The sequence below is a fragment of the Panicum virgatum genome, chromosome 7N (genome assembly GCF_016808335.1).
Source record: "Panicum virgatum strain AP13 chromosome 7N, P.virgatum_v5, whole genome shotgun sequence".
NCBI classification, from domain to species: domain Eukaryota; kingdom Viridiplantae; phylum Streptophyta; class Magnoliopsida; order Poales; family Poaceae; genus Panicum; species Panicum virgatum.
Genome location: NC_053151.1, coordinates 36,405,359 through 36,432,587, shown reverse-complemented (window position 1 = coordinate 36,432,587; position 27,229 = coordinate 36,405,359). Strand labels below are relative to the sequence as shown.

The following is a 27,229-nucleotide window of genomic DNA, read 5'->3' as shown; positions in this document are numbered from 1 at the left end:
GCATTTATGTTTATTTACACTTGTCTCTGTTTGGTTAGTTATAACTACTGCTAATTTGTTGTGAGAGAAAAATACTACTGACTAGCTAGTGGCTAATGCTAATTTGATGTGCTGGTTGGCTGATAAGATAGCCAAACAGAGTGGGTAGTTCTAAAGATTATCATTTTTATTTATTAGCACTTGGATCCAAACTTGAAATCGCCCCATCATTTCTCGATGATGAACAAATGAGGAGGCAGTTGGTCTGCACGGCTGCTGTTGACCAGCTTTGCGATGGAATAATTTCGGCTAGTCTACGCACGGGATATGAAACCATCACTGCTTCCTACGGAACTGGCAATGAAATTGTAGTACCAGCTGTTTACCGTATAGTCGGAACCTTTGATGCAAGAAAACGGTATGAATCTTGGACCTACATTGTACCCCTTGCAGACTTGCAGCTCAAGCGCGTATGCAGAAGAACGGAAAGGGACACCAATCCACCAAGCTCATGCTAAGTATATGGTCAGATAAAATTCTGGAAATTGGAAATAACATAGCGGACGGCTAAACTAGCAATATATTGTGTTCAATGCTGCTTTGGATTTGATGATCTTTGGACCGTTACTTACCCAACCATGAAATGTTTCACACTTTCACTTTAACCCACAAAAAAAATGGTTTGAGATCCATCTTGTCTCCCCATTCAAAATGTGCGCCGAATGCACAGCGAAACTGGCTCACTCGGTTTCAGGCTCAGCTCAAGATTACACTGCAGCTGGTGTCTGAATCTTTCCTCGCAGTTGCTGAGCAACAGCATCGATGAACTCCTCGGTGCTCAGGTAGAACTCCCTTGATACCCTAGCAACAACAACATATTCATGCTCACGAAAACAAGGCAAAACAGCGTGGCAGAGGCAACAGCCACAGAACAGACCACACTGCTGTAAACAAATAAGATTATTCAGTCTCAAACCAGGCAAAATAGCAGGATACCCAATGACTAATCATCGACATGGTTACATACTAGTCATTTATTATGCCTTCAAGCATACAAAAAAATAGTCTCATCTCTATTGTTTAGAAATTCAGAAAGAGTAACCATGGTGCTACAATTATTGGCTTAAGCATGTTACAAAGAATCAAAGATGGCACAACCTAGTTAAACAGAAATCATGTAGAAGATTTGGTCCCAAATTCCAAATGATGATCAAGAACAAGCATGGAAAATATAGATCGTTCCTAATAAAAGAATTTCGTTCTCAATGCCATTAGCCCATCGCTTGTTGATGCATACGGCATGCTTTATATTAACTATAATTAACATAAGTAAAGATGTTATTTAACTGCCTAGCTGTTACCAATCAACGTTGTGTCTGTTCATTAACATGCTACCATCTTTTTGTATCCATCTTAAGAGTGTATCAACACGAAATGATATCAGCATTGAACATAGTTTCTGAACAACATGGAAAACTGAAGACATGCATAACAGCATAAGTCGCTTACTTGGGGCCATGAATAAGAAGTGCGAGGTCCTTCGTCATATTGCCAGATTCCACCGTCTCAACACAAGCAGATTCAAGTTTGTGTGTGAAATCCAGCAGCCTATCATTTTTATCCAGCTTTGCTCTAAACAGAAAAAATATACCATTATTAAATTAGCAGGTACACAAACAGATGGACAAACAAAAACAGATCATGATTCTAATAGGTCTTCTAAGCTCATGTGTGAAATTCATCATTTACTCCAACAAGAGTCATTACCTGTGTTCTAGTCCACGAGTCCAAGCAAATATTGAGGCAATACTGTTGGTGCTCGTCTCCTGCCCCTTCTGATGTAGCCTGAAATGTCTAGTGACAGTCCCATGAGCAGCCTCAGCCTCTAATGTTTTCCCATCAGAAGACAGCTGTAGAAAAGAAACTGCTATTTAGTGATCCAATTTAATAAAAAGCAGACTAGGGACATTTATGCATCCTAGTGGTCTAATCATAAGTTAGTGGCATTTGAGGCCGTGGTTTCAAGTCCCAGTCCCATAACTTGAATATAAAAAATGCAGCTCATGCTAATGTGTAATATTGTTTTTTTATGCAATGAGCTCTACAGAGGTGCAAAAGATAACACAACGTACCAGCACTGATGTCATCAGACCCAGAGAACCAAAACCTGAAACAAGCATTCATAAAGAAAAATAAATTGATAAGAAATAGGGGACATGGAAAATTATCACATGGTAAGCAAGGATGCAACCTATTGTCACCATGCGGTTTCATGTAAGCACATCATCTCAATAATGACAGTATATTTGAACATGTAATAGCAGGAGAAAATTGTTGCAAACCTTGGGCCAGGAAATCACTCTGGACGTCTCCATCATAGTTTTTGCACGCCCAAACATACCCACCCTCACTTTTCACAGCATAGGCTACCATGTCATCAATCAACCGGTGCTCATACCTATATGCATCATGTAAAGATTGTCTGTCATTCGAGAAAAAACAATCATAATCAAAATCTTCATAAATTAGCACAAACCATATTGAGTTCTCCTCAAACTTCTCCTTCCAGCTCTCTTCATATACCTCCTGGAAGATGTCTTTGAATCTATAATTCATTTCAAATTTGCAGGTGTCAATATTGGACTGGTCTGGTATCACATGATTAGCTGCGGTGTAGTAAGGCAACCAAACAAAATGAGCAGTCAGAGGACAAATCATGGAAAGACATTCTGGTTCCTGTCTGAACCCTAATGCCCACCAAACTCGGTAGTCTGAAGGTTGCAAAAAGACTAGGGAAAGAACAACATCAGGGATAGATTGACGATAAATATGCAGCAGTGTACACTGTGGGAGAGATCATCGTGGTAGCACGACTGTGAAGGCACAATCTTGCCAGTCAGTTATGTCAGACGAAATGTTGCTCATTCACAGTCCAGACTTAATAAGATAAAACTAATTTTTATATTTGTAGAAGCATCAGAGGGGAAGGTCTTTGGTAGTCCTTGAGGCAGTTACAGAATGCTTAACACTGTTTTCCATACTGGGGTGAACCCCGAATTTCATCACTGAGAAAGAACGAAATTACAACTACAAGTCTTCACAGTTTAAGGCCCAAAGGCCTCTAGTTCACCTACCCTAAGCAAACCAGCCTGGATTGACCACCATAATTGCATAAAGGGCCAGCCAGAAGAGTAGACTGAAACTACCACCCACGACAAAGTTTTAATAGCATTCCCCATCTAACAGCATTACATCACCAGGGAGTTTCAGATTATCCTCCCAGACTACACCAGAAGTGAAAGAGCCAACAAAAAGTAAAAAAGGTAGCACACTGTGACAGACTGACAGCAATACGAGGGGGGAACATGCAACAAATGTCAAAGCATGGCAGTTCCAACCTTCTATCGTATTTTGTTTAGTTTATGCACAAAGATAAAGTTCCATCAGCATTTAAGCTTAAGTAGCGACATAAGCAGCATCCAGAGATGATTGCCTTTTTTTTTTTGGAAAGTGCCATCAATCACAAATCATGGAAAGACATTCTAGCCCCCATCTGAACCCTAAAGTTAAACCAGACTAGGTAGTTTTTACTTTTTATTTTGCAAAGAGTTTAGGGAAAGAAATATTGAAATGAAAGATTGTAATGATAAACATGCAGTAGTAACTGTATTTGAAAGAAAGATTGTAGTGGCAATCAGTTTTCCTACAAATATGCCTTGGCCATCTATGTCAGGATAAATGCTTGCTCAATCCCAATCAGGTTTAGATAGCAAGATGAAACCATGTATACATTCACACAAGCATCACAGAAGGGTCCTTAGTAGTCCTTGAGGCGACAAAAGAATGCATGATAAGAGCAATAAGGGGAACATACTACAAAGAGCAAAGGATGGAAATTCCTACCTGCCATCGTACTTCTTTAGGATTGTGTTCTTGGTGCTGAGATAAAGAGGCCACCTTTTGGAAAGTGCCATAGCCATAGATGACTCGGCAAAAGCCCTAATAGACTAGAAAAGAGAGGACGTTATAATAGCACTCAAAGATAGAAATGAGTCCTATTAATGTTCCACAATACCTCGTCCACATTGTACATCGATAATGCCACACCAGGTCCTTTAAAATCATAGACATCAAACTCCACCGCCTCAGCTCCCTCAGGCACTGATTTTTCAGTAGCAACAAGGAACCAGATGAGAAAATCAACATAGCAGATTTATGATATAACTAAAATAGCGATCAAACTGAACTCACCAAATACCATCTTGAGCTTTCCTGGACCATCAATAATCATATCAGTTGCTCGATACTGGTCACCAAATGCATGCCTTCCTATGCAGATAGGTTTCTTCCAGCCTAAAGAACACAATTTTATTAATTTGACAACTTTACAATGGTTGCATTGAACATGTCATACAGTAATCTGCTTACCAGACAATATACGTGGTATGTTTTTACACAAGATGGGTTCGCGAAAAACAGTGCCTGCATGTTACGGTGAGCAATTGTGGAAAGAAAGAATGACACAATTTAGCTATCATTATCTAGGATATTTCATATAATTTTTCTAGTATGTTAAACCAAAACTTATTAGAAGTCAGAAAGAGCAGGGAGTAAACCATTTAGAATATTTCTTATTGTGCCATTTGGGCTCCGCCACATAGACTTGAGTTTGAACACTTTGACTCTAGTCTCATCTGCATAAAAATAAGTGTACCTTAACACTCAGATATATGATTGAAAACAGGAAATAAAAGTTGAAGAGACTTACCAGGAGTGATTGTTGCACACTTAACAGCTACATTATACCTGTTGAGAGCACAAAACGAGATCTTACAGATATAAATAGAATGTACAAAATGATCTTGCAAAACTAGAATGGCATCATGGTACTTGAAAGCCAAATGGAAGTTAGCAGAAGACCCAGCATGGTACTGGGATGAACTATATTTTTTATAATCAATTCCAGGATATGAAGATTGTTAGGCATGATTACCAGAACAAGTGGAAAAGTTAAAAGTTTACCAATTTAGATAATCAACCAAATATATAGTGATTGGGTGATTGAAACACCAGAACAAATAGACAGGAAACGAGTAATACCAATCCTACGTAACGCAATGAATAGGAAACTAAAAACATTCAAGTCCCTTTAGCTTTGCCAAAAAGCAAAGCCTTGTCCTGCCATAGAGAAAATGCGCCCCACTAAAGATATTTGATACTCTTCACATAAAACTATCAGGGAAAAAAGAGTATTGGAACATTAAACATCACACCTTATGTTACTGTGCACCTTCCTCCGAAGTGCTACTAATTGCCATGGATGAAAGATATTTACATGCTTTGAACAACACATCCATGATTATGGCATCAGTGTGAGGAAATCACTAATGTGCAGCCAGCTATATTGGATGTCCCGTGAAAAACACCTGACCCTTGTTCCTAAATGCTTTGGTGACTAAGTTACTGGCAACTGCAAGTAGCTTCACATGTCAAAACCTGGATCCCCAGGGCCAGGCGAAAGCAGGAATTGATCTTACTTCAATGTAGCCTCTGCACTCTCCACGGTGACCTCATCGTTGGTGGCGTCCCTGTTGAGAATTCCAAGATCATAGTACTTCACATCCAGCTCCAGATACGGGAAGATGAGCTGCGCACAGTCCAATTCCAGCCCATCCAATTCGCATCAGCAAACCACCAAGTGATAAAAACTACAAGTCACTAGTGATCGAGAACAGCAGAAAACAACACGGAAATTCCACAGACCTTATCCTTTATCATACTCCAAATGACCCGCGTCATCTCATCCCCTGAAAACAACACAAGCGAAGCAGCAGAGTGATCAGCCCCTCAGGCCTACGCCCGCGCGACACGAAGGGAAGAGAGAGAGAGGCGCGGGGGGGGGGGGGGTGCAGCGTGTACCGTCCATCTCGACGATGGGGTTCTGGACCTTGATGCGGCCCTGCTCGGCCACCGCGGCGGCGGCGGCTGCATAGCACCGGAGCGAGATGCCGCGGAACGCGCCGCCGCTCCCGGGGGCAGGGAGGCGGCGCGCGGGGAGCAGGGAAGGGAGGGGGCTCCCGCCGCGGGCGGGGTTTAAGGGTAGGAGGGCTGCGGCCGCCGCCGCCGCGGAGCTGGAGACCGAAGCGCGAGCCATGGCGAGGGAGGAGAGGAGGCGGCGGGGCAGGAGCAGGACCAGGTGGCCGCATCCCACAAGCCGAGCACTTCAAGGAGCACGCGGCGCGTGGGAAGCGTGCGTGCCGGTGAGGGGGCACGGAGGACGCCGGCGTGGGTGAGACTGGAGGAGGGGGTATTTAAATATTTGTCATCCCTACGGAGGCCGAGACTGTTCGGCTGAGTACATAAATAGTATAAATAGGCTGAGTACATAAATAGTATAAATAGGCTGAGTACATAAATAATATAAATAGTATAGGACTAGTGAAATAAATAGTATTCTATGAGAGGAAATAAATCGAAACAAGTCGAGACAAGCCAAGACAAGACAAGCCGAACAGCCTCTTCGTTTGCGAGCTTAAGAATGGAGCAAAAATATTTGTCATCTGAACAGTTCCAAGTCCTATATTTTTGTCACTTTTAACCCCGTGGTATGCCAACTCACCTGTCCACCGTGGATGGGGCAGGAGAAAAGACCGCCGTGCCCCTCCTCCCTCTTCCCCTCACCCCGCCCTGACACTTTGACGCAGCTCCCTCTCATTTTCCTTGCCGACCGCCGCGCCGTTCCCCTAGATCCACTCCGTCGCCGCCTACTGCTCCGCTCTCTCCCTCCCACCCAGTTGTTCGGATCCGTTGGTGTCTTGCTCTTGCTTGTTCTCCCCTCCTACTCCTGGTTCGGCTGCTATGCATCGCCGCACAGGGGAATCGTCGGCCTCCAGGAGGAGTGACGCTAGGGCGAATCCCTCGTTGGGCGAGGAGACCGGTTTCCCTCTGATTAAGTGCACAGAGTGCGGGTTGACACGGATGATTGAGCTGCGGGCATGGACTGACAACAATCTTGGTAGGGTATTTTTCAAATGCCCAAGAAACATAAAAGGGGTGAGCTGAGTCTTCATCTAGTTCTTTTATTTTTGTGAAGTTGAATATGCATCTAATGCTAGAATAATTTGTAGGCACCAAATCGATGTCCCTTTTATTTTTGGCAAAAAAACAGTACTTCAACAATCTTGTTAGCATGGGCATCATCAGTATGCATGAAGGAGCGGTAGCTTCAATTGTTGAAAAAGAAGAACAAGAAGAAGAAGGAGAAGCCAACTCAAGACCTGTGTACGGTCCTAGATTGAGATCCAGTAAACTGGAAGCTAAGATCGATATGTTGGTTAGGACAGTGAGGTTGTTGATGTTTATGAGTGTTGTTGCTTGTGCTGTTGGCATCATGTATGTCATGAAGTAACTTGTGAATTTGCCTTTGTAGGCCTGGAACAATGCAATGTCTTTGCTATATTAATGTGAGTTGGCATTGTTCCAACATGTTATCAGCAGAATTTTCAATTTATTTATGTTAAACATTGACAGTCAGACTAGAACCACAGAAATCTGTAGTACTCAATCACATGGATATAGATTGATATATGAAACGGGCAAATTCAGTAGCTTGTTCGTCGCCCAGGATGGATACACACAAATTGTGACCATTTAACAGTTTTGGCCAACAAAAGGTGCCCTTTACAGAGTGTTTGGGCAACCAAATCAAAGCACAAATTGAGGCCATTTAACAGTTTTGGCCAACAAAAGGAGCCCTTTATAGAGTGTTTGGGCAACCAAATCATAGCACAAAATGGGGCAATTTAACAGTTTTGCCCAACAAAAGAACCCCTTTACAAAGGTCATGAGTGGCTACATTATATCATCTTTTTCTTAATTTTTGACGCCACTTGCTTCTTCCTTGGTGTAATCTTCTTAGCAGGAGCATGTCCAACTTCATGGGAGACCTCAGGGTCTGATGGCCCAACTTGGTCGGCTGCCATTGACAACCTCCTGCCAATACAGTAAAATTGTAATGAAATTGGTAGCACAATGTGAACTTTAAACATGAATTTTGTTTAGTTTGTTGATGCTGTACCTCCTAGTGATAGGACCTGTTGGGGTTGTTGGAGCTGGTAGCGCCACTTGTAAAGGATCAGCTTGAGCATCTGGAAGCACCATGTCCAGTTGAAAGGCCCTTGTTTGGTTTTGGTAATTGAGTGACAATTTAGGTGGACTAATAAGTGTTTATGTTGAGATACACAGGAGATTAGTCTACACAAAGACATTATTATGAGCAACATGTGCCATGGAGGAGAAATGACTAAGGGTTGATGCTATGCTCATATAGTGTGATCGAGAATCTCATTGCATATGAGACATGACATGGAGTTATGTGACCAAAGTGGAGAAGATCAAGACAAGGCTTGGCTTGATGGACCGGTTGCAATGGAGAAGGGCAAGTCAAGGCTTTGAAGCGAGGGACCGCGAGGCGGTGAAGCTTGGGCAAGATTTGGCGCCAATGGACCGAGGCAATGGTGAAGAGCGAGCAAGGTCAAGATCCATGAACCAAAGAGGTCATGTGATAATATGGAGTGGATCATATCATTCAAGAAAGATCAAGCCAAGTGTTGAATCATGATGATGATCAAAAGGCTTGATGGAGTTTGGTGCTTGTATGGCATCAACATTTGGGAAGATGAAATAGAATACGCAAGGCAAAGGTATGACTTGTAGGGCTTTCATTTCACCGGTCAAAGGTTGTGTAGTGAAGTGCATGACCGGATTTAGGATATATGGCCGTACTTTCAAGAGGGGCAAACTTGTTTGCATATCGGTCATCTAGTGCCACTTGAGCGATCTAACATTGCGATGTTGCTAGGATCGAGTGGCGTGGTAAGATCAAGTGAAAATCCTTTGAAAACATTTGTGAAATGCTAACACACATGCACATGGTGTTGTTCACGTAGTGTTGTTGGCATTTTTGCAAAGGAGAAAGGGTTGGAGTTGATGTTTATCAACTTGGGGAAGCAAGAAAGGCTTTTCGGTGTTCTTCGGAGATTAGGTTGGCTCTTGGAGTGAAATACTACTTTGATTCATTGTGTTTTGGATCAAATATTCAGTTGGGTTGTGTAGCCCTCTGAATAAGCTTTCCATAGAGTCCAAGATCACCAAATTTGGACATTGGAGCTATGAGTTATGGTCGTTTTATCGAGGTACATTTCTGCTAGAAATAGACCTGCAGACGGTCCGCTCCTTGGGGGCGGACGGTCCGCCGTTATCTCGGATGAGCTCGAATAGAACTATTTTTGGCTCTGTTTGTGGTCCAAAATGAACTGCGGACCGTCCGGACCATGGGGGCGGACGGTCCGCCTTTAAAAACTGAAACGGGCGCAAAAACTTGGTAGTTCTATCTTGGGTGTCCAAAATGTACTGCGGACGGTCCGGCCCTTGGGGGCGGACGGTCCGCCTCCAACTGAAAATTCTGGGACAGAAACACTGCGGGTTTTGTGTGTGCTGACCTTTTGAACGGCGGACGGTCCGCCCCTGGGGTGCGGACAGTCCGCCGGTCACTTCCAGATTTAGTCAGAGATGTTTGCAAATCGGTTGGTTCGAAGTTTTGAACCGCGGACAGTCCGCCCCAGGGGTGCGGACAGTCCGCTCGGGGCTCTAACGGTCGACTCTGACACATAATCATTGCAGTTCTAGCCGTTGGTTTTGAATGGCGGACGGTCCGGTCTCTATGAGGCGGACAGTCCGCGAAAACTCTGTTTTCCAGGGATTTGAGTGTAACGGCTAGTTTGGTGCCTCCCTCTATAAATAGAGGGTGTGGCCGGCCATTTGAGGGTGCTGAGCACCTTGGGGACTTGGTGTCCATGTGTGAGAGTGCTTGAAAGCCCTCTACTCACTCTAACTTGATAGTAATCATCCGATCGAGTGAGAGAGCGATTCTAGTGCGATTGCTTTGAGAGATTGCATTAAGTGGCACTAGGTGATCGTGTTGCAAGCCGGTGTGCTTGTTACTCTTGGAGGTTGCCACCTCCTAGACGGCTTGGTGGCAAGAGGCTCCGTTGAAGCCCGCAAGAAGATTGTGCGGTGCTCCGGAGAAGAGATTGTGAGGGGTATTGTGCTCACCCCGCGGGAGCCGCGAAGAGCAACTCTAGTTGAGCGAGACGTGAAGAGCAACAAGTGGTTCGGCCGGATCATGTGCTAGAGCTCGGTGTGAGCACTCCACGTGGGAGAGTGTGACTTGAGAGTCACCACTAGCAAGAGGATCGGCGGCAACCTTGGAGCTTGTCTCAACGGGGATTAGCTTGGTGGCAACCAAGTAAACCTCGGGATAAAAATCACCGTGTCAATCTTGTTTACTCTTCTCAGTGGTTTGCATTCTCCAAATCATAAGCCTTGTATTTACATTCATCTATATCTTGTGCTTGTGTAGTTGCTCTCTAGTGATTAGTTAGCTTGTGTAGCTTGCTAATCACCTTCTTGCTTGTGTAGCTAGAAGTAGAGATCCTAGTGTAACTAGTTAGCTTGTGTAGCGAAGCAAGTTGAGCTCTTGGATTTGGATTGTGTATCCTTGTCCTTGAGCATCTAGTGTGCTTAGATTTGGCTTTGTGCTTTTGCTCATTAGAATTGTGTAGGAGCTCCCCCGATTTGTGAAGTACTAGTGCTTAGACTTGGGTGGCTTGGCATTAGAATTGTTAGGAGAGCTCTTGCTAGCTTGGCACTCCATTTGCTTTGTGTAGGATCTTTTTGGAGGTGCCTTAGAGTCATAGTTAGAGGGGTGAAGTCTTGGCTAAGTGAATAGTTTCAATTCCGCATAAATTTCGGTTAACCGGCGCAATTAGTTTTAGAAATGACTATTCACCCCCTCTAGTCCGCCATCTCGACCCTACAAGTGGTATCAGAGCTGAGGTCTCTCATTTGTGGTCCTTACCGACCCGAGAGGATGGCGATTTATGGGCTAGATGTTGAGTGTCCACATATTTTTGATGGCACACACTTTGCACGGTGGAAAAATTGAATGATATGTAATTTTAAATTTATTTGCCCTCAAATGTGGTGGATGGTGGATGTAGGTTTTTCTCATGTGTTAGATGAAGAAAATCTAACTCCAACACAAGAAAAATGCCTAGATCTAGACATCCAAGCTACTAACATCTTGTTTAGATCTTTGCATAATTGCATTCTTGGTGAGATCATGGACAAGAAAACCGCCCATGAGATTTGGAGTTATCTAAATGAGAAATATGGGGCGCCCTCCGATGATCATGATGATTATAAGACCAAGGAGAAAGTGCATGAGGATGATGAGCACATCCATAACATGGTGGTTGTGAAAGATTGCTCCACCTCATGGTCAAGTGATGATAATGATAATCAATCTACAACAAGTTCACTTGACATGATTGATGATGATGATTCAAGTGTTGCAAATTATGATTCTACTCCAAGCACACTTGATGATCAAGTTGGCTCATGCACGGATGATATTGCTACGTCAAGCTCATCTCTATCGCCACATTGCTTCATGTCATAAGGTGACACAAAGGTATCAAATTACAATATGATTGATCTTAATTCATATGATGAGCTCTTGAGCAGATATGCTAGCTTGACCAAATTATTTGAGGAAGTGTTAGCCAAAACAATAAAATTTGAAAAAGAAAACTCTTTTCTCAAAGACACATGTAAACAACAAAAGCATCTACTTTATGTCATAAGTTGTTCACATGAGGAGCTAAAATTGACTCACGAGGAGCTTAGTGTTGCTCATGAGAATTTGGTACTAGGTCATGCTTTACTCACTAACAAGCTTTCTAGTAAAGTAATTAAAACTAGTGAGTGCTCATCACATGGATCAAAGGATCAATTGCAAAATGTTGCTAACCCTTGTGGTGTAGGAAAGAAACATGTATCCACCTCATGTGATGATTTATTGTCTATGCCATGTACTTCAAATATAGATGCTTGTTCTTCTTCTACTATGCAATATGAGACTAACCTTGTAGAAGAAAACAAAGAGCTCCAAAGTCAAGTGAAGTATTTGAGTAACAAGATAGAGAGATTGACAAAATCAAAAGTCACCCTTGAAAGCATAATCAAAAATTAAAAAAGTTTCGGTGACATGAGTGGCATTAGTTCCAACAAGAGCAAAGCCAAAGGCAAGAAATGGGGCAAGAATAAATATAATAGGAAGATGAAGAAGTAAGAAGAAATGAAGCTATCTCATTTCTTGTGCTTTCAATGCCATGAGATGGGACACTTTGCAAATGGTTGCCCCAACAAAGAAAAGCTCAAGTTGAAGAAGGAAGAAGAGAAGCTTAAACATGTCAAATGCTTCAAGTGCCGCACTTGAGGTCACCTCACCTCAATGTGCCCAACCAAGCAATTGGTGAAGCAACAAGAACCTCAACCAAAGCCACAAGTTGAGTAAGAGAAGGTACCCCAACCTCAAGTCAAGATCAACCATGATGATCAAGTTGATGACTTAAAGATGATGAAAAAGAGAATAAGAAGGGGTGGCAAGGCAAGAGCTAGGCATCCAACTCACATTCAAAATGTCAAGATGCTGAGCAAGAATAAGATTCAAGAGAAGAATCCACATGCTCACATCAAGTGCCATAGTTGTGCAATATTGGGTCACCTAGCTTCGGGTTGTCCAAACAAGCTTGAGAAGAAGGCTCAAGCAAACTATGAGAAGCAAGGTGTAACGTCCCGCCTCCCCGAGGCCGGGCCCGCTTACATCTGGCTGCTTTCTAGGACATAGACTGTCCTCACAGACCAACACCAGTCTTTTCTGCACACTTTGTCCTCACTCGTGCGCACCCGAGAATTACTTCCCGGTCGGTCACCCATCCCCAAATTTCTCCGGGCCAAGCACGCTTAACCTCGGAGTTCTTTGGAGACTGGCTTCCGGAAAAGAAGTTGCAACTTGTTGGTATGAGTATCCTATTAATCCTATTAAGCCCTGGGCCGGGGTGTCACATGCTCACCCCCTTAAGAGACCGACGTCCCCCAAATTAATCCGGCTCAAGTGCGCTAACCATCACCTTAAAGGTAATCCCGGCTAACACGCACTTCAAACGGAGTAATCCGGCAGGGCTGTCGGGTAAAGTCCCGAAGAATCCACCTGAGCGTCGATCGAACCCAAAGCTTACATGCAACCCACACGAAGGTGAGTCCAGATTGTTGACTGAAGACTCGCTCCTCACTAAAGAGTGAGCTCCCGGAAGTGGTGGCAGGGTCACTCCAGATGTAGTGTCAAGTCCTGAGATACCCTGAACCTCCTGGGGCTCCTCCTCCATGGCCTCAGGCTGGGCCTGCTGAGCCTCCAACATCTCAATGTGATCAAAGGCAGCATTTAGCTGAATCTGTTGGGCGGTGAACTGCTGCTCCAGAAGTGCAAAGTCAGCATCCCTGTTGTTCAAGAGAACATCACGCTCCTCAATTAGACCCTCCAGTTGGCCAACATGGGCATCCAGATCCCTGATCTGCTCATTCTTAGCAATCACTATCTCATGGCTGGTCCGTGCAGAAGCAATGATCTGGCTCATGGCCTTGGCCTGTAAAGTCTGCAAGTGGTAGAGTGCATTCATGCACTTCACTGACATGGAGATAGTTTCTGCAGCTCTGTTGTGCTGAAGGTACCCAGTGTGTCCGACCCGACTAAGCCAGTTAGGGTCATTGGGCTGCTCTGCTGGGAAGAGGCCAATAGGAGCTAGTGTGACAGCTGCATAATTCTTTTCACAAAACTTGTTGAGTGCTGTCATGGCTGCAACTTCCCAAGTGTCAACCAGATGGTGTCCAACTACCTCCAGCTCCAAGGAAGCCCAGTGAGTGGGGAAAGGGTGGGGAGCATGAGTCATGCGCACTCGACAGCGCGCAACCCCATCTCATGGAACTCCTCGCCCACATAGCGCGGGGGACTGGCATACCCAGCATCGCGCATTACTTCCCAAAGAATGGAGAGAAAACCCTGCCAGTGTGTGCACTCGGAGTGTGCACGCCCATCCTCATCAAACACCAGGAGAGCAGGGGCAGCCATCTATACAAAAGATGTACACAAGTGAGTGATGGTTGAAACAGATTTTGGATAGTGCACGAAAACGAGTATAACTGAAAGCACGGAGCTCTAAAAATTCTCAAAATTTACAGGAACATTCCTTAGGTTCTTAGAAACAACTTTGCTAGTCAACTCAAGAGCTAGATCAGAGCCTAAGAAGGTCTTATCCTTATAGTTTTGCTTTCCTGTCAGCCCAGAATTTTCAGTGACCAGAGAGCTAGTAAACTGAGTGCTGAGGACAAACTACTAAGACTAAATTTACCAAATTTTTACATAAGCTTGGTGAGTAAATTTGGCACAAGTTTTGTGTTGAACACACCTGCAGAAACCATCTCTAGAAAGGTCTAAAAATTCGTGCAACACAGGTGCTCAAAGCTGACAGAAAAACAGGGTGTCAAAGTTTCTAGTGTACCCCACTGTATACTAATCGAAAAATTCTCATTTTTACACAGCAGCTAGTAGACAAGTTTTGGGGCAAAATCATCCACTGGCACTTTTACAAAGGGAGTCATGTACCATGTCCAATAATTTCATCTTCTAGGATATAGCAGAAATGACAGATTTCTAGATAGACCTTAATTGAGAGAAGATGAACCGTGCTCACGTGTAAACCTTAACCTTACCGACTACCCCACATCTATTTTCAGTGGCTTTCAAATATATGAGTATGATGCATGCATGACCTAATCGTCCTCCCAAGGAAAACAATTGCCAATTAGTTTTGGACTTACGGGGTTAGCACCGGTGGCATGGCACAATTTACGTCTCTCCCTATATAGATATTGCTAGCCGAGTTCTAACCGTTCTTAACTTACGTAATCGCGGTTAGTGTACCTGCAGAAAAATGATAGATATATATTCATTGAACCTTTCATGCCAGCACACATGAAAGCGTCCTCATACATTACCGCTCACTATAGAAGCGGCATCCATGCGTCCAACACTGCATGGACAGTGCTCATACGCTACCGAGGTGACGTATTCACGGTTTCTTTTACTCCCAATATAATCGACTGATGGTCGGTATATTGGCAGCAGCTCAAGTAGGCCACTGCTTGAGCGCAGCGTTCGGTTCGCATCACCGACGGAAAGGTCAAACTCTCTCAGTTGACTGAGTATACTTTACTCCCAATATAGCCAACTAATAGTTGGTATATTGGCAGCACCTCAAGTAAGCCACTGCTTGAGGGCAGCGTTCGGCTCGCATCACCGACGGGAAGGTCAGACTCCCTCAGCTGACTGAGGATCCTTACCGTCTTACCTTAGCGTAGGTGCGTCGTTATATAATGTAAATACTGAATTTAAAGTACAGAAAGAAACGTGCTGGAAGTCAGTTATAAATAAACCATAAATTAGATAGCCACCTAATAACTCCCATAATTTTCCCTAGGGCTTTACGTACTATGCACGATTCTTAGCGAACCAACGTATTTTCCAAACGCGACTTTATGGCTAAGTTTTTAAGGAAGACTTTTGAAATCTAGTCGTACTCTCGGGTGTGCGCTTTGTTCGGCTCTGATACCAGCTGTGGCAGTACCGCCCAATTAATCCGGCTCAAGTGCGCTAACCATCACCTTAAGGGTAATCCCGGCTAACACGCACTTCAAACGGAGTAATCCGGCAGGGCTGTCGGGTAAAGTCCCGAAGAATCCACCTGAGCGTCGATCGAACCCAAAGCTTACATGCAACCCACACGAAGGTGAGTCCAGAGAGTACAACATTTCACAGATACATTACATTACAGAGTCTTAACTTAATTATTACAAACCAGTTTCGAAACTCCGAAAGGTAATTGAAGTTCGAAAAGAAAGTAGTTCAGAGTTCACTGCAGCGGAAATAAAACGAGTTCTAAACGACGATTCATGATGTCATGATGAAGCCCGTACATGACATCACTCGGCATTGTCATCGTTGGCCGGAGTCGTATCCCACTCCACCGACCAACCAGGAGGCAGAGTACACGGCCAAGTCAAACTAGCAATCATGTCCTCAAAAGTATCACCTGAAACAAAATTGAGCCACAAGCAAGGCTGAGTATACTAATACTCAGCAAGGCTTACCCGACTAGGATATAAATAGCCCTCTAACTAGACATGCAAGGCTTTTGGCTTGAGGGGTTTTGTCTTTGCTGAAAAGCAATAAAGAGTAAGTCCTTATTTTCCGATTTTAGCCTTCAAGTTCTAGTTTGATTAACCATTCTACATTAGCATCTACCCTAAAGCATACATGGTGAAAAACAATTATTTTTCATCATTCAATCATATTTCTAATCATCATTGTTCCACTTCTTACTCTATGTGGCAAAAGGGTTAAGCAGTCTCAATATCCGTGAGAGACGGACGATTCGAATCGAATTTGTTAACCTGGCCAGGCAGACCTAAACACACGCATGGGGAATGCAATCTCCCACGCGACTTTTCCTCTTTTTCCCCGGGCATCAAACAGGCCCACCGTCCTAGGGTGCCCTGCACCCGTGCGTGACCAAAGACCAGACAGTGGGGAGTATGTTCCACGGCCGGTTCCATCAGGTACTTAAGCTTACCGATTACCATATTCTCGACATGTGGTTAGTACGTTCAAACGCTTAACCACCACTACCACACACCGCGGCCTTATCCATTTTCACTAAACAGGCGGGGTATCACGAGTACCACAACCCCGCCCGTAAACCTTATATTGCAGTGTGTAGTAAGCATTCAACTCCTATGAGCTCGCGAGTGACAGGAAATCACTCGACTTCTACCGAACCATTAGCATAGCCACTAGCGACCTACACATACTAGTGTTCAAGCATAGGTACCTAGGATCATGCAACTAAGGTTCCAAACAATTCCTGCAACTTAAATGCACAAATAAATAGGAATATAAATAGTTGCATAAATTTAAAATAGGTAGGACATGCTCCGGGGCTTGCCTTCCTGAGCGGAGCTAGCCTTGGGCTCTTCTAAACCTTGGTTCAGGTCTTCAGTGGCTTCAGTTAGATTCACTTGAGCTTCACGCTGCTCACTCTCGGACTCCGGCACCAACTCGTACGTACCGTCAGGTAGAGTAGTCGAATCTATATGAAATGCATAAGCGTGAATTATTTTAGTGATACGATTTAATCAATTCTTCACTAAAGAGTTGTAATCCAACGCAACTCAAGATGATTTGCAATATATTCTGCTACAACATTTTGGACAATCAATTAGAGTAATAACCATTAACTGACTTCACAAAGTTACTAGGGTGGATTTTACCTATTATCCCTATGCAGCAAAAGAAATGATTTTTCTCATTTATTACTGGGTTAGCACGTCCTTACCATAAATAAAGCTAAACAGAGATTCTAGGTTTGAAATTTTTATGCAAGGTACACCTCTGAGTAACTTACCTACTTTGAAATTTTCAGCCCATTTCATACAGCCTATTAACCATGAAAAATAAAATAAATAGCTACTACTAGAAACAAGAATGAATTTTACAGGTCAAAATATGCAAGTAATGGTAATGAACTTTTAACCGAGTGTTGCCAACCTAAAGATGAGCTTGTCATAAATTTTTCACAATTAAACAAGCATTGTACAGGGCAATAAAAATAGAGCAAAGTACAACTGCCGTAAAGAAAATTAATTTCCACAAGTAGTTCTAATAAGTTTCAGAGGTCAAAATTTTTCCAGCGTGATACAGTACTAAAATAGCAGAACTTCTAAAAACATCAGATTTTTCTAGGTAGAGGAACTATTTTTCTTAGTTTAGTGTATTTATTCATAGCATAAAACACTTGAGCATGTTTTGCTTGGGTAAAAAGGCCCTACATTTTTCTAGAGAATCCAGGTAACAACTCAGAGGCACTGAAAAAGTTTCAGCTTGTGGTTCAAGGTGGAACAACTTGGAAAAACAAAACTATTTATACTAGGCATACAACAAGAGTTAAATAAAATGATAGCTAGGCATGTAAACTGTCAACGAAACTTTTACACAAGGTTGTACATCTAACATGTACCCTACTGACCAAAAATGGCTAACAACTCATGTTTGTAACTTGAGATCTAATATAAAGCATATTTTCTTTGTATTTTAAATGAAGTAAAAACTATTGAGAAAATGAAAAAGTGAATGAAACGAAAGTTGTAGATCTAGCCACAAGGAACTCAGAACAGTTGAGTTTACATTTTTCCGATTTTTCTACGAATTTATATAGATTTTACAAGTTTGCAGTTTTGAAAAAAAAAACCAAAACCGACTCTCGCATATATGCCCCTGGGAGGTTTTGGGGAATTGTAAATAGGTCCCTGCCGGAGTTAACAGGGGAGGGGCGGACCTTGGGGGCCGAAATCCGGCGAGGTCGCTCGCCGGCGGCGAAGGGGAAGTGGGGGATTAGAACCAGGGGTTCAAGAGGAACACGTAGGTGGTCTCGGTGTGCGCTGGGGCGGTCCGTGGCGCACCGGCCACGGTGAGCAGGGGCAGGCGGCGGGCGGCTGTGGCGGCGGCAGCGCTCCGGCAAGGGAGGGGTGGCGAGGTCCGGCCGGGGAGGTTCACTGGGACATGTGGAAGCGGATGGAGCCTTTCTATTGGGGAGGGAGCGGCCGGAGCATAGGCCTCTGCGGAGGGGCGGCGGCCATGGCGCGTCGAGCGGCGACGGCCGCGTTCTGTGCCGAGGAGGGGCGCCGGGCAGCAATGGGTGGTTCGTTGAGCTGCCGGGGAAGGTGTGGAAGCTAGCTAGAGCGTGTGCGCGGGTGGAGGAGGGCCGGGAGCAGGGGCTCCACGGTGAGGTGTTCGCGGCGGCAAGGGCGGCCGCGGCCGGTTTCTGGGCAGGGCGCAGGGGAGCGCTCGGCTCTGGGCATGGGCTTGGGGCAGCGTGGGAGGAAAGGGGAGGGGCAGGGATGGGTGCGCCTATGAAATGGGATAGGGAGAGCAGCAGGGGCGGGCGCAGGGAGAAGAGAAGCCGATGACCGTGCGCATGGTCGTGCGGCAACGGCAGAGGCGAACGGCCGCGCGGCGTGCGCAAGCAGGGCCGTGGCAGCAGCGCGGGGCGGTCGCTGAGGCGAGCGGTGGCGTGTGCGTGCGTGGCATTGATGGCCGGCCGCGGTCAGCGGCTCAGGCAGCGGCATGGCCGGGCTCATTGGGTGCCACGGCGGCGTCGCGGCGCGTCATCGAGCTCCTGTCGTTTGTGGCGTGCTCGTCGCCTGAGCGGAACGCAGCAGGCTCGACGGGACGGGGGAGGGGGAGGTCAGCGGCGGGCGTGCGGGCAGGGTGCTCATGGCCGGGCAGCGAGCAGCAGGGCAGCGGCGTAGTGAGTGCACGCGGGGCGCGCTCGAGTGCCTGCGCTCTCAAGGCAGGGGAGGGTCAGCGAGGGAGAGGGAGAAAAGAGAGAGAAAGGGAGTGGAGAGAGATAAAAGAAAGTCAGCGGTTTGACTCAGTCAAAACTCAAGATTTGCAATTGAAACTCGAAAAATTTTGAACACAAAAGTTGTTCAAAATTAAATTTCCTACAACTTTCCTTTCAGGCAAAAATTCATTTGAGCGATGGTTTGGAAGATTAAAATTCGAATTCAAGTTTAATGATCCCACTTGTCTTTCAGGGTTAACTCCAAATTTCATGTTATAACTTGAAAAACTTTGAACACGAAAGTTGTTTATCTTGTCAAACTCTATAACTTTCGTTTTGGGCAAAAGTTCATTTGAGCCAACTTGTGAGAGTTGACTTTTTGGTTTATTTAAACAGATTTCGGGCTTTTAAGAATTGGGAAAAATTGGGGGGGGGGTTTAACGTGTCATTTTACGTTAATTGCATGTTTTAAACAGTGCTAAACACCGGAGGTGTCACACAAGGCAATGAGAAGCATCAAATGAGTAAGGAAGAAAATGCTCAACAAAAGAGAAGATGCTACTTATGCCGGGAAAGGGGACACATGGCTTATTCATGTCCCTTAGGTAACAATTCTAAGCCTATTTCAATTGATACAAATATTATACTTAGAAAGGATGGTAATGGTACATCATTTGTTACTATTGCAAAACATCCCGCTATTCATACTAAGACATTGCCAAAGTATGTTGCTCCTAACTTGAGAGGACCCAACCTAGTTTGGGTACCATCAAAACATGGATGAATGTGTGTAGGTACCAAAGGCATTGGAAGCTTGATTCAAATTAAATTCTTATTTTTGATCTTATGATTGAATCAAGGAATTGAAGTTTTCTTTGCATATATACAACCCAATGCCAAGTCAAAACAATAAAGTCCAAGTGCTACAACATACAAGTATCTTATTCTAGTTGTGAGAATTTCATTGGAAATATTTGATGACTTGCAAATTTATTTGTGTTAAACCTTGCTTTTGGATGAAAAAATCTTTTTGCAAATTGAAAAATGATCTAAATGTCATTTACTTCTCAAATGTGGCTTAAAACTAGTAAATATGACATTTAGTTCTTATGTGCACTCTTTGCTTCAAAATTCTGATTTTTCAAAGCTTTTATGGGCTATTTATGAGTTTCCATGATTTTACTTGATTTATTTTTGATTTCTCGTTCTTACTCACTCATATGAGTCTTTGGATGGTGTTCATACTAGTTTTGAGATTTTTGGAATTTTATTTGAGCAATGATCCCAATTCAAAATTGAAATTGTGAAAGTTGGCAAAATTTTGGACTGTCTGAATTTTGGTAGCGCGGACGGTCCGCGTGTAAGAGGCGGACGGTCCGCCATTCATGAGTTTTTCACTAGAAGCTCTGATCAGCAGAAAATTACAGCGCGGACAGTCCGCCCATGGACCGCGGACGGTCCCCCAGATGCATCGGTAAGCTTCGGTTACACCGATGATGTGTCCACTATGCAAGCGCGGACGGTCCGCCCAGTATACCGCGGACGGTCCGCCTGAGTTAAGTTGAATCTGCCCAGAAAGTGACAAATATTGGATTGATCTTGAGTCACTTAAATTGAAAGGTCCTCAAGTTGAAATCATCTTTACAAGTGGTTTAGGAACCTAGGTTTGGTTTTGAAATGATCTAGAAGAATGACGAGTATTGGGTACAAGGCCATTTGATTGTATTTTTGGCACACTTTTGGTACTCAAGTTGAGAATCAAGACCAACCTCAAGTAGAAAGAAAAGGACTTAGAGCAGACTCCAAAATTACTCATCATGACAAGTCCATTGTTTGATCAATCAACTAAATTCATTTCAAGTGAGTGTCAAGAATGGTTCTTGGAGAGATCACTTCTCTCTGGAGAGGGGCGAGCCGCCCAAGAATGGGTTTGACAAGCAAGGTGCTTGGAAGGCCAATATGGAAGTGGTGATCTAGAATTATTGGAGATGCTTAGTTTAAGATATCAAATGGGTTGATCAAGAAAAGCAAGTAACACCCAAAGTAGAGATATTCATGAAAATTCAAGTGATTCAAATGGTATTCTCTTATGCAAGCAAGGACCAAAGAGATGAAGCAAGCCAACCACAATAAGATAATGCATTTGATGATAAGTGATATTCATTTCATATGGGTGAAGAATGGTTTTCATATTAGTATTCATTGTCTTCACCAAGCTATTATAATTGGACTTCATGATGCTAGTTGGAGAGCTAAATTGGAATCTAATGACTATCCTCTACTCCAACATAGCAAGGTGAAATTGCTTGACATATGCATTCATACTATGCTAAGGACATGATTAGTGCATATAGTCATATATAGTGATCATTCATGAAAAATAAAATAATTTTAAATGTTTTATGATGCCACTATTGCTTCTATGCTTGATATGATCTAGTGGTAATATATGACATGTTCATGAGCTAGTAAACCCAAGTAGTTGATCTGGAAAATGAGCTTTCAAGTGTTTAACTCAACATTGTCAAGATAACCCTTAGAATGAGGTGTGAAGAAGCTTGTCATTGGTTTAAACCGAGTTGAATTATTTGGGCAAGTAGTCTAGATCAAGTCAAAGAGAAAGAAGCTCATGGAAACAATCTAGTTCAAGAATTGATTATCAATGTCAAATTCAATAAAGTGGTCCATCATGATATTACAAGTGATACTACATTCAACAAAAGGTATATCATTGTATCTCTACAAGTGATATATATGGTCATACAAGTGGTATTCATTCAAGTAGATCTAGTGCAACAATGGTGGTTCCATAAGTGATCCACAACTTTAAGTGATCAATTCAAATCAAGAAAGCTACCATCATCAAGAAGAGCTCAAGATTCCAGTAGATTGACAAACACTTTGACATAGGGGGAGGAGTCCCACTACAAGATATCAAGGTCAAGAATCCTACTAGTGTCCTACATGTGGCATTTCAAGGTGGTCTTCATGGTTCCACATGTTGTTGTTATAAGTGGTGTCAATTCCAATCAAATTGAAAGTGTCCATAAAAAATGAAGATTCAAGACTCAACCATCTACCCAAATCCAACTCTTTGTATCAAACCACAAGTGCTTCATATGATTGGCTACAAGGGGTATTTAAGTTGTAACCCTATAAGTACAAGAGGTACAACTTCAAGTGGTAGCCATTGATCTTCACATGGCAAATTTCATGTGGTTTCGGCCCTTTTATGGTCATTGATGATAAAGGGGGAGATGAATGAACAAAGATATGAATTATCCTTGGATGACTAAGGGGGAGATGAGATGAGAGTGCGAGCATGGACATGGATCAAGAGGAGCAATATTGAGAAGGATCAATATTCTTAGACAAGAGGAGCACACAAGTAGGGGGAGCAAGCTCATGAACTTGGTTGTTTACATTTGATATGTGCATATTCATGTGCTTGCTTACATTTGCATAAGTTTTAAAATTTATATATACATTGATTGTGTGTGATGTATGCTAGTCATAGAACTTGATTGATGATTTAATAACTAGCATGCATAGATTGTAGCTAGACATTTTTTTTATAAGTGAATCAAGAGTCTTGCTAATATTGTTGATCTCATGAGGTATCTTGAGTTTTTGATGAATGTCTAGTTACTCATTGATGCTAAGGAATGAACTTCAAGGATGCAACTCAAATTGGATATCACGCTTCAAAGGTTTATCTTATATACCTTAGCATCACTTAGTAGTGATAACAATCCCACAAATTTCATATTTATGCATGTGTGTGAGTTTAAAACCAAATCTCTTGAGCACACATGTAGGGGGAGTTATCACTACCAAGTCGGATTTTTATGGTACTTATCCAATCTTTTACAAGTGGTCTTGATGGTTGATAAGAAACATAAAATCCAAACCAAGTTAGCTATTTACACGTGTGTGAAGTGCTAGCTTGGAATATGCTTAATTTTCATATCTTTGTAGAGTTGTCATCAATTACCAAAAAGGGGGAGATTGAAAGACCCTTGTTTGGTTTTGGTAATTGAGTGACAACTTAGGTGGACTAATAAGTATTTATGTTGAGATACACAGGAGATTAGTCCACACAAAGACACTAGTATGAGCAACATGTGCCATGGAGGAGAAATGGCTAAGGGTTGATGCTATGCTCATATAGTGTGATCGAGGACCTCATTGCATATGAGACATGACATGGAGTTATGTGACCAAAGTGGAGAAGATCAAGACAAGGCTTGGCTTGATGGACCGGTTGCAATGGAGAAGGGCAAGTCAAGGCTTTGAAGCGAGGGACCACGAGGCGGTGAAGCTTGGGCAAGATTTGGCGCCAATGGACCGAGGCAATGGTGAAGAGCGAGCAAGGTCAAGATCGATGAACCAAAGAGGTCATGTGATAATATGGAGTGGATCATATCATTCAAGAAAGATCAAGCCAAGTGTTGAATCATGATGATGATCAAAAGGCTTGATGGAGTTTGGTGCTTGTATGGCATCAACATTTGGGAAGATGAAATGGAATACGCAAGGCAAAGGTATGACTTGTAGGGCTTTCATTTCACCGGTCAAAGGTTGTGTAGTGAAGTGCATGACCGGATTTAGGATAGATGGCCGTACTATCAAGAGGGGCAAACTTGTTTGCATATCGGTCATCTAGTGCCACTTGAGCAATCTAACATTGCGATGTTGCTAGGATATGGAAACACATCCTTTACTGCTCCTTCTAGTCCTTTGCATGCATCAGTGCAAACTGCCAATCTTGAAATTGGACCAATTGCTTTACTCAGCTACTCCATAAACCATGTCCAACTTTCCTTGGTTTCTGATTCAAACAAACCAAATGCAACTGGAAACATCCAATTATGACCATCTAATGCTACAGCTGCAGGCATTTGTCCATTCCACTCTCCATTTAAATGAGTGGAATAAATACTAATGTATGGCCTACAACCATGTAAGAATCCATCTATACAAGCTCTGAATGCACAAAAAAAGCTTCTAAAATGCACTTTGTCATCTACTATCTCAGTCTGAATTTCAACAATGCTACCAGGCGACCTCAACTCTACTTCAGCTTTGAATCTATACAACCAGTCATAAGAATCACTCCACTTACCAAAAAGTTTGTCAGCTGCTCTTTGTGTCCCATACCATACAGTTTGATAGGCAATTTGAATCTTGTACTTCTCCTCAAGCTCTTCTTTTACTGCAGGTGCACCCATATTTGGCTTCCTCTTCAGTAGAGGAATGGCTCTCTCAACTACCCAGGCAATGCTAGCCATCTTGCCAAGAACTCTGCTTCTTGAGGCACAACTATGTGTATCCTTGTGTATCTGAATCTGCAACACATGACAACTATTAGAAACCTTCAAACTTGCAATTAGTTAATTACATAAAAACAATACAAAACAGCAACACATGAAAAAATAGGTTAAATACACAACAATTAGTTAAAAAATATGTACCCTGACACTCTTATCATGTTGAGTTCTAGCTCTAATAATCCATGGACAACCTGATGCCTTGCAGTATCCCCTGAATCTTGTTTTGTCAGATTTCTCAGTGCCCAGCTCAAATTCATTCACTATGGCATATTGCTTAACTGCCAACCTGAATTCATACATATCAGGATTGTCCCTATCCCAATCAAACAGTGGCTCAGTTGCCTCTGTGTCATCAACAGGAATGGCTGCCTCTGCCGTGTCTCCTTGGACCTCACTACTCATGCCAGGGATGGGAATGTCCTCAGCCCTCTCATCCTTGTCTTTGAATCCCATAGCCTCATAAATAAGCTCCTCATCAACTATTTCCCTGATGTCACCATCATGATCTCCTTCTGCTAGGATAGTTAGTGATTCCCAATCTACTGGAACTGGCTCATCATCTTGGTCTAGTGGAATCTCACCTGGTGGAGATGTGCATGTATCACCTGCCCCTTTTGCATAAGTTCCAGCATAAGAAGCCTCAGCATTTGTGACATCAGACCTAGGAGGAGCACTGTTGCTAGCCTTAGATGCCATTTGTGTATCATATCCATCTTTGTTAACAACCTCCACAATAATGTGTGCCATCCTTTCATCCCATTTGTCCTTTAGCATTTGCAGCCAATGATCATCCCTTCTAATCTTCCACTCAGAACTAGTATCCCTGTCCACAACCCAAAGTGCCAATGTCTGGCTAAGCCCCCATATAATCTTTGTGGCCATATCCTCATAAAACTGAGATAAACTATATCCTCTGCTCCTATCCAGCCATAACTCATGCTCTTGCTCAGCCATTTCTATCAGACCATATTCACCATCAGCGGCATACTTAGCAACCTTAAGGACTACTCTAAACGCATTGCTAGGTTCGATCCTGGCATGAATGTAAACATAAAAAACCACAAAGTTAGCCATTGATTCTGCCCTGTCATTCTGTTACCCAAAGTGTGAAGAGCAGCACTTACCAAGGGGGGCGGCCATCCCCTGGATCCATGGTGACAGTCCCAAATCGAGCGCCAACTAAATCAACATCCTACATTTGAAAACAAATGCTTTCAAGACAACAACACCAATGGCAGCCCAAATCGACCGTGTACCCTAACCCTAGTTCGCCATTAAGGGGTCAGAGCAATGGGTGACTAACCTGTCTTCCACTCCACGGTCCAAGGCAACACCGAGCGAGTTCATGGGCCTCCCTTGCTGCGTGTACCCTAACCCTAGTTCGCCATTAAGGGGTCAGAGCAATGGGTGACTAACCTGTCTTCCACTCCACGGTCCAAGGCAACACCGAGCGAGTTCATGGGCCTCCCTTGCTGCTGGCGTCGAGCAGCTGGGCTGGAAGGAGAGGGCGCAGCAGGCGGCAGCGGAGTGGATCTGGGGGGAGGGGGAACGGCGCGGCGGGCGGCAAAAGGAAAAGAGAGACCTGGGGTTGCGGCAAAGGGTCAGGGCGGGGTGAGGTGAGGTGAAGAGGGAGGAGGGGCACGACGGTCTTTTCCCCTGCCCCATCCACGGTGGACAGGTGAGTTGGCATGCAACGGGTCAAAAGTGGAAAAAATATAGGACTTGGAACTGTTCAGATAGCAAACATTTTAGCTCCATTCTTAAGCTGGCAAACAAAGAGGTGTCATCCGTAGCGATGACAAATATTTAAATTACCCAGAGGAGGGAGGGTGGCGTGGCTGCGGCCGGCGCGTGGGTTTCGGTCGAGCCGAACCACGGGCAAGAGGAAAACGAGCCCGACTCTACAGTTCACGATCCTGGTGCTTGCCTGGCTTGGTGTGTCGTTCGGGTCTCGTGTCGTTCCACATGTCCACACGCAGTTCGTCCGATTTGGAGAGTTCGTATAGCCGGATTGCCTCGGCGTGATGATTTTAGTCAAATGGTGAATTTCGCATAAATTTGCAACTCTTCAGTTTGAAATAAAGCACGACTGACTAATGCAAATGATGTCCAAAATGAAATGGGGAAATCCTTTCATGATATCGAACGGGAGGTTGCTTCCGCAATGAGAGCAGTTCACACGGAATCATTTCTACACAAGCGCTCTGAAAGTGGCAACATTTCTACAGAAACAACATTTTTACACTAGACGGGACAAAGATCACATAGGACCATGTTGATCAATACCAACCAGAACAGTTATCCACAAAGTCAGATAATCAACATAGATATATCTTATCAACATACACGAATGCTGCTTGCCAGTAGTTCGTGTTCCATTTCACAGCACTAGGAGGGGGGACAAGACAAACTGCTCGCTGCTCTGCGCGTCTGATAATCTAGTCACGTGAAACTGATGATACTATACAAAGGTTCCTTCAGTTGAATGTTATCCAATAAAGGATCAGCTCAAGCACGTTTCCTTCAATGGAATTACATCCATAAATAGGACCCAGACGA

The 27,229-nt window shown here is 43.7% G+C and overlaps 1 protein-coding gene across 1 annotated transcript; it reads right to left on the bottom strand.

Annotated features, from left to right (window-relative positions):
* Positions 1-494: 494 nt before the first annotated feature.
* Positions 495-6,280, bottom strand: LOC120681850 (isocitrate dehydrogenase [NADP]-like). Its single transcript, XM_039963485.1, has 15 exons — positions 5,899-6,280; positions 5,743-5,786; positions 5,517-5,626; positions 4,748-4,785; positions 4,596-4,673; positions 4,408-4,461; positions 4,231-4,332; positions 4,055-4,140; positions 3,883-3,986; positions 2,516-2,584; positions 2,322-2,437; positions 2,112-2,146; positions 1,747-1,889; positions 1,489-1,611; positions 495-840 (listed from the first exon to the last, which is right to left on the bottom strand). Exons 1-15 carry the CDS (start codon positions 6,131-6,133, stop codon positions 747-749), a joined length of 1,431 nt encoding a protein of 476 aa, XP_039819419.1. The 5' UTR covers positions 6,134-6,280; the 3' UTR covers positions 495-746.
* Between the last annotated feature and the right edge of the window lie 20,949 nt (positions 6,281-27,229).

Excerpts from the sequence above, each read along its gene's own strand:
- LOC120681850 (XM_039963485.1), bottom strand. The coding sequence starts at position 6,133 with ATGGCTCGCGCTTCGGTCTCCAGCTCCGCGGCGGCGGCGGCCGCAGCC. Across the intron at positions 4,462-4,595 it reads AATAAGAAATATTCTAAATG|GCACTGTTTTTCGCGAACCC; the intron begins GTTTACTCCCTG and ends CGTAACATGCAG. Across the intron at positions 2,438-2,515 it reads TTTGAGGAGAACTCAATATG|GTATGAGCACCGGTTGATTG; the intron begins GTTTGTGCTAAT and ends TGATGCATATAG.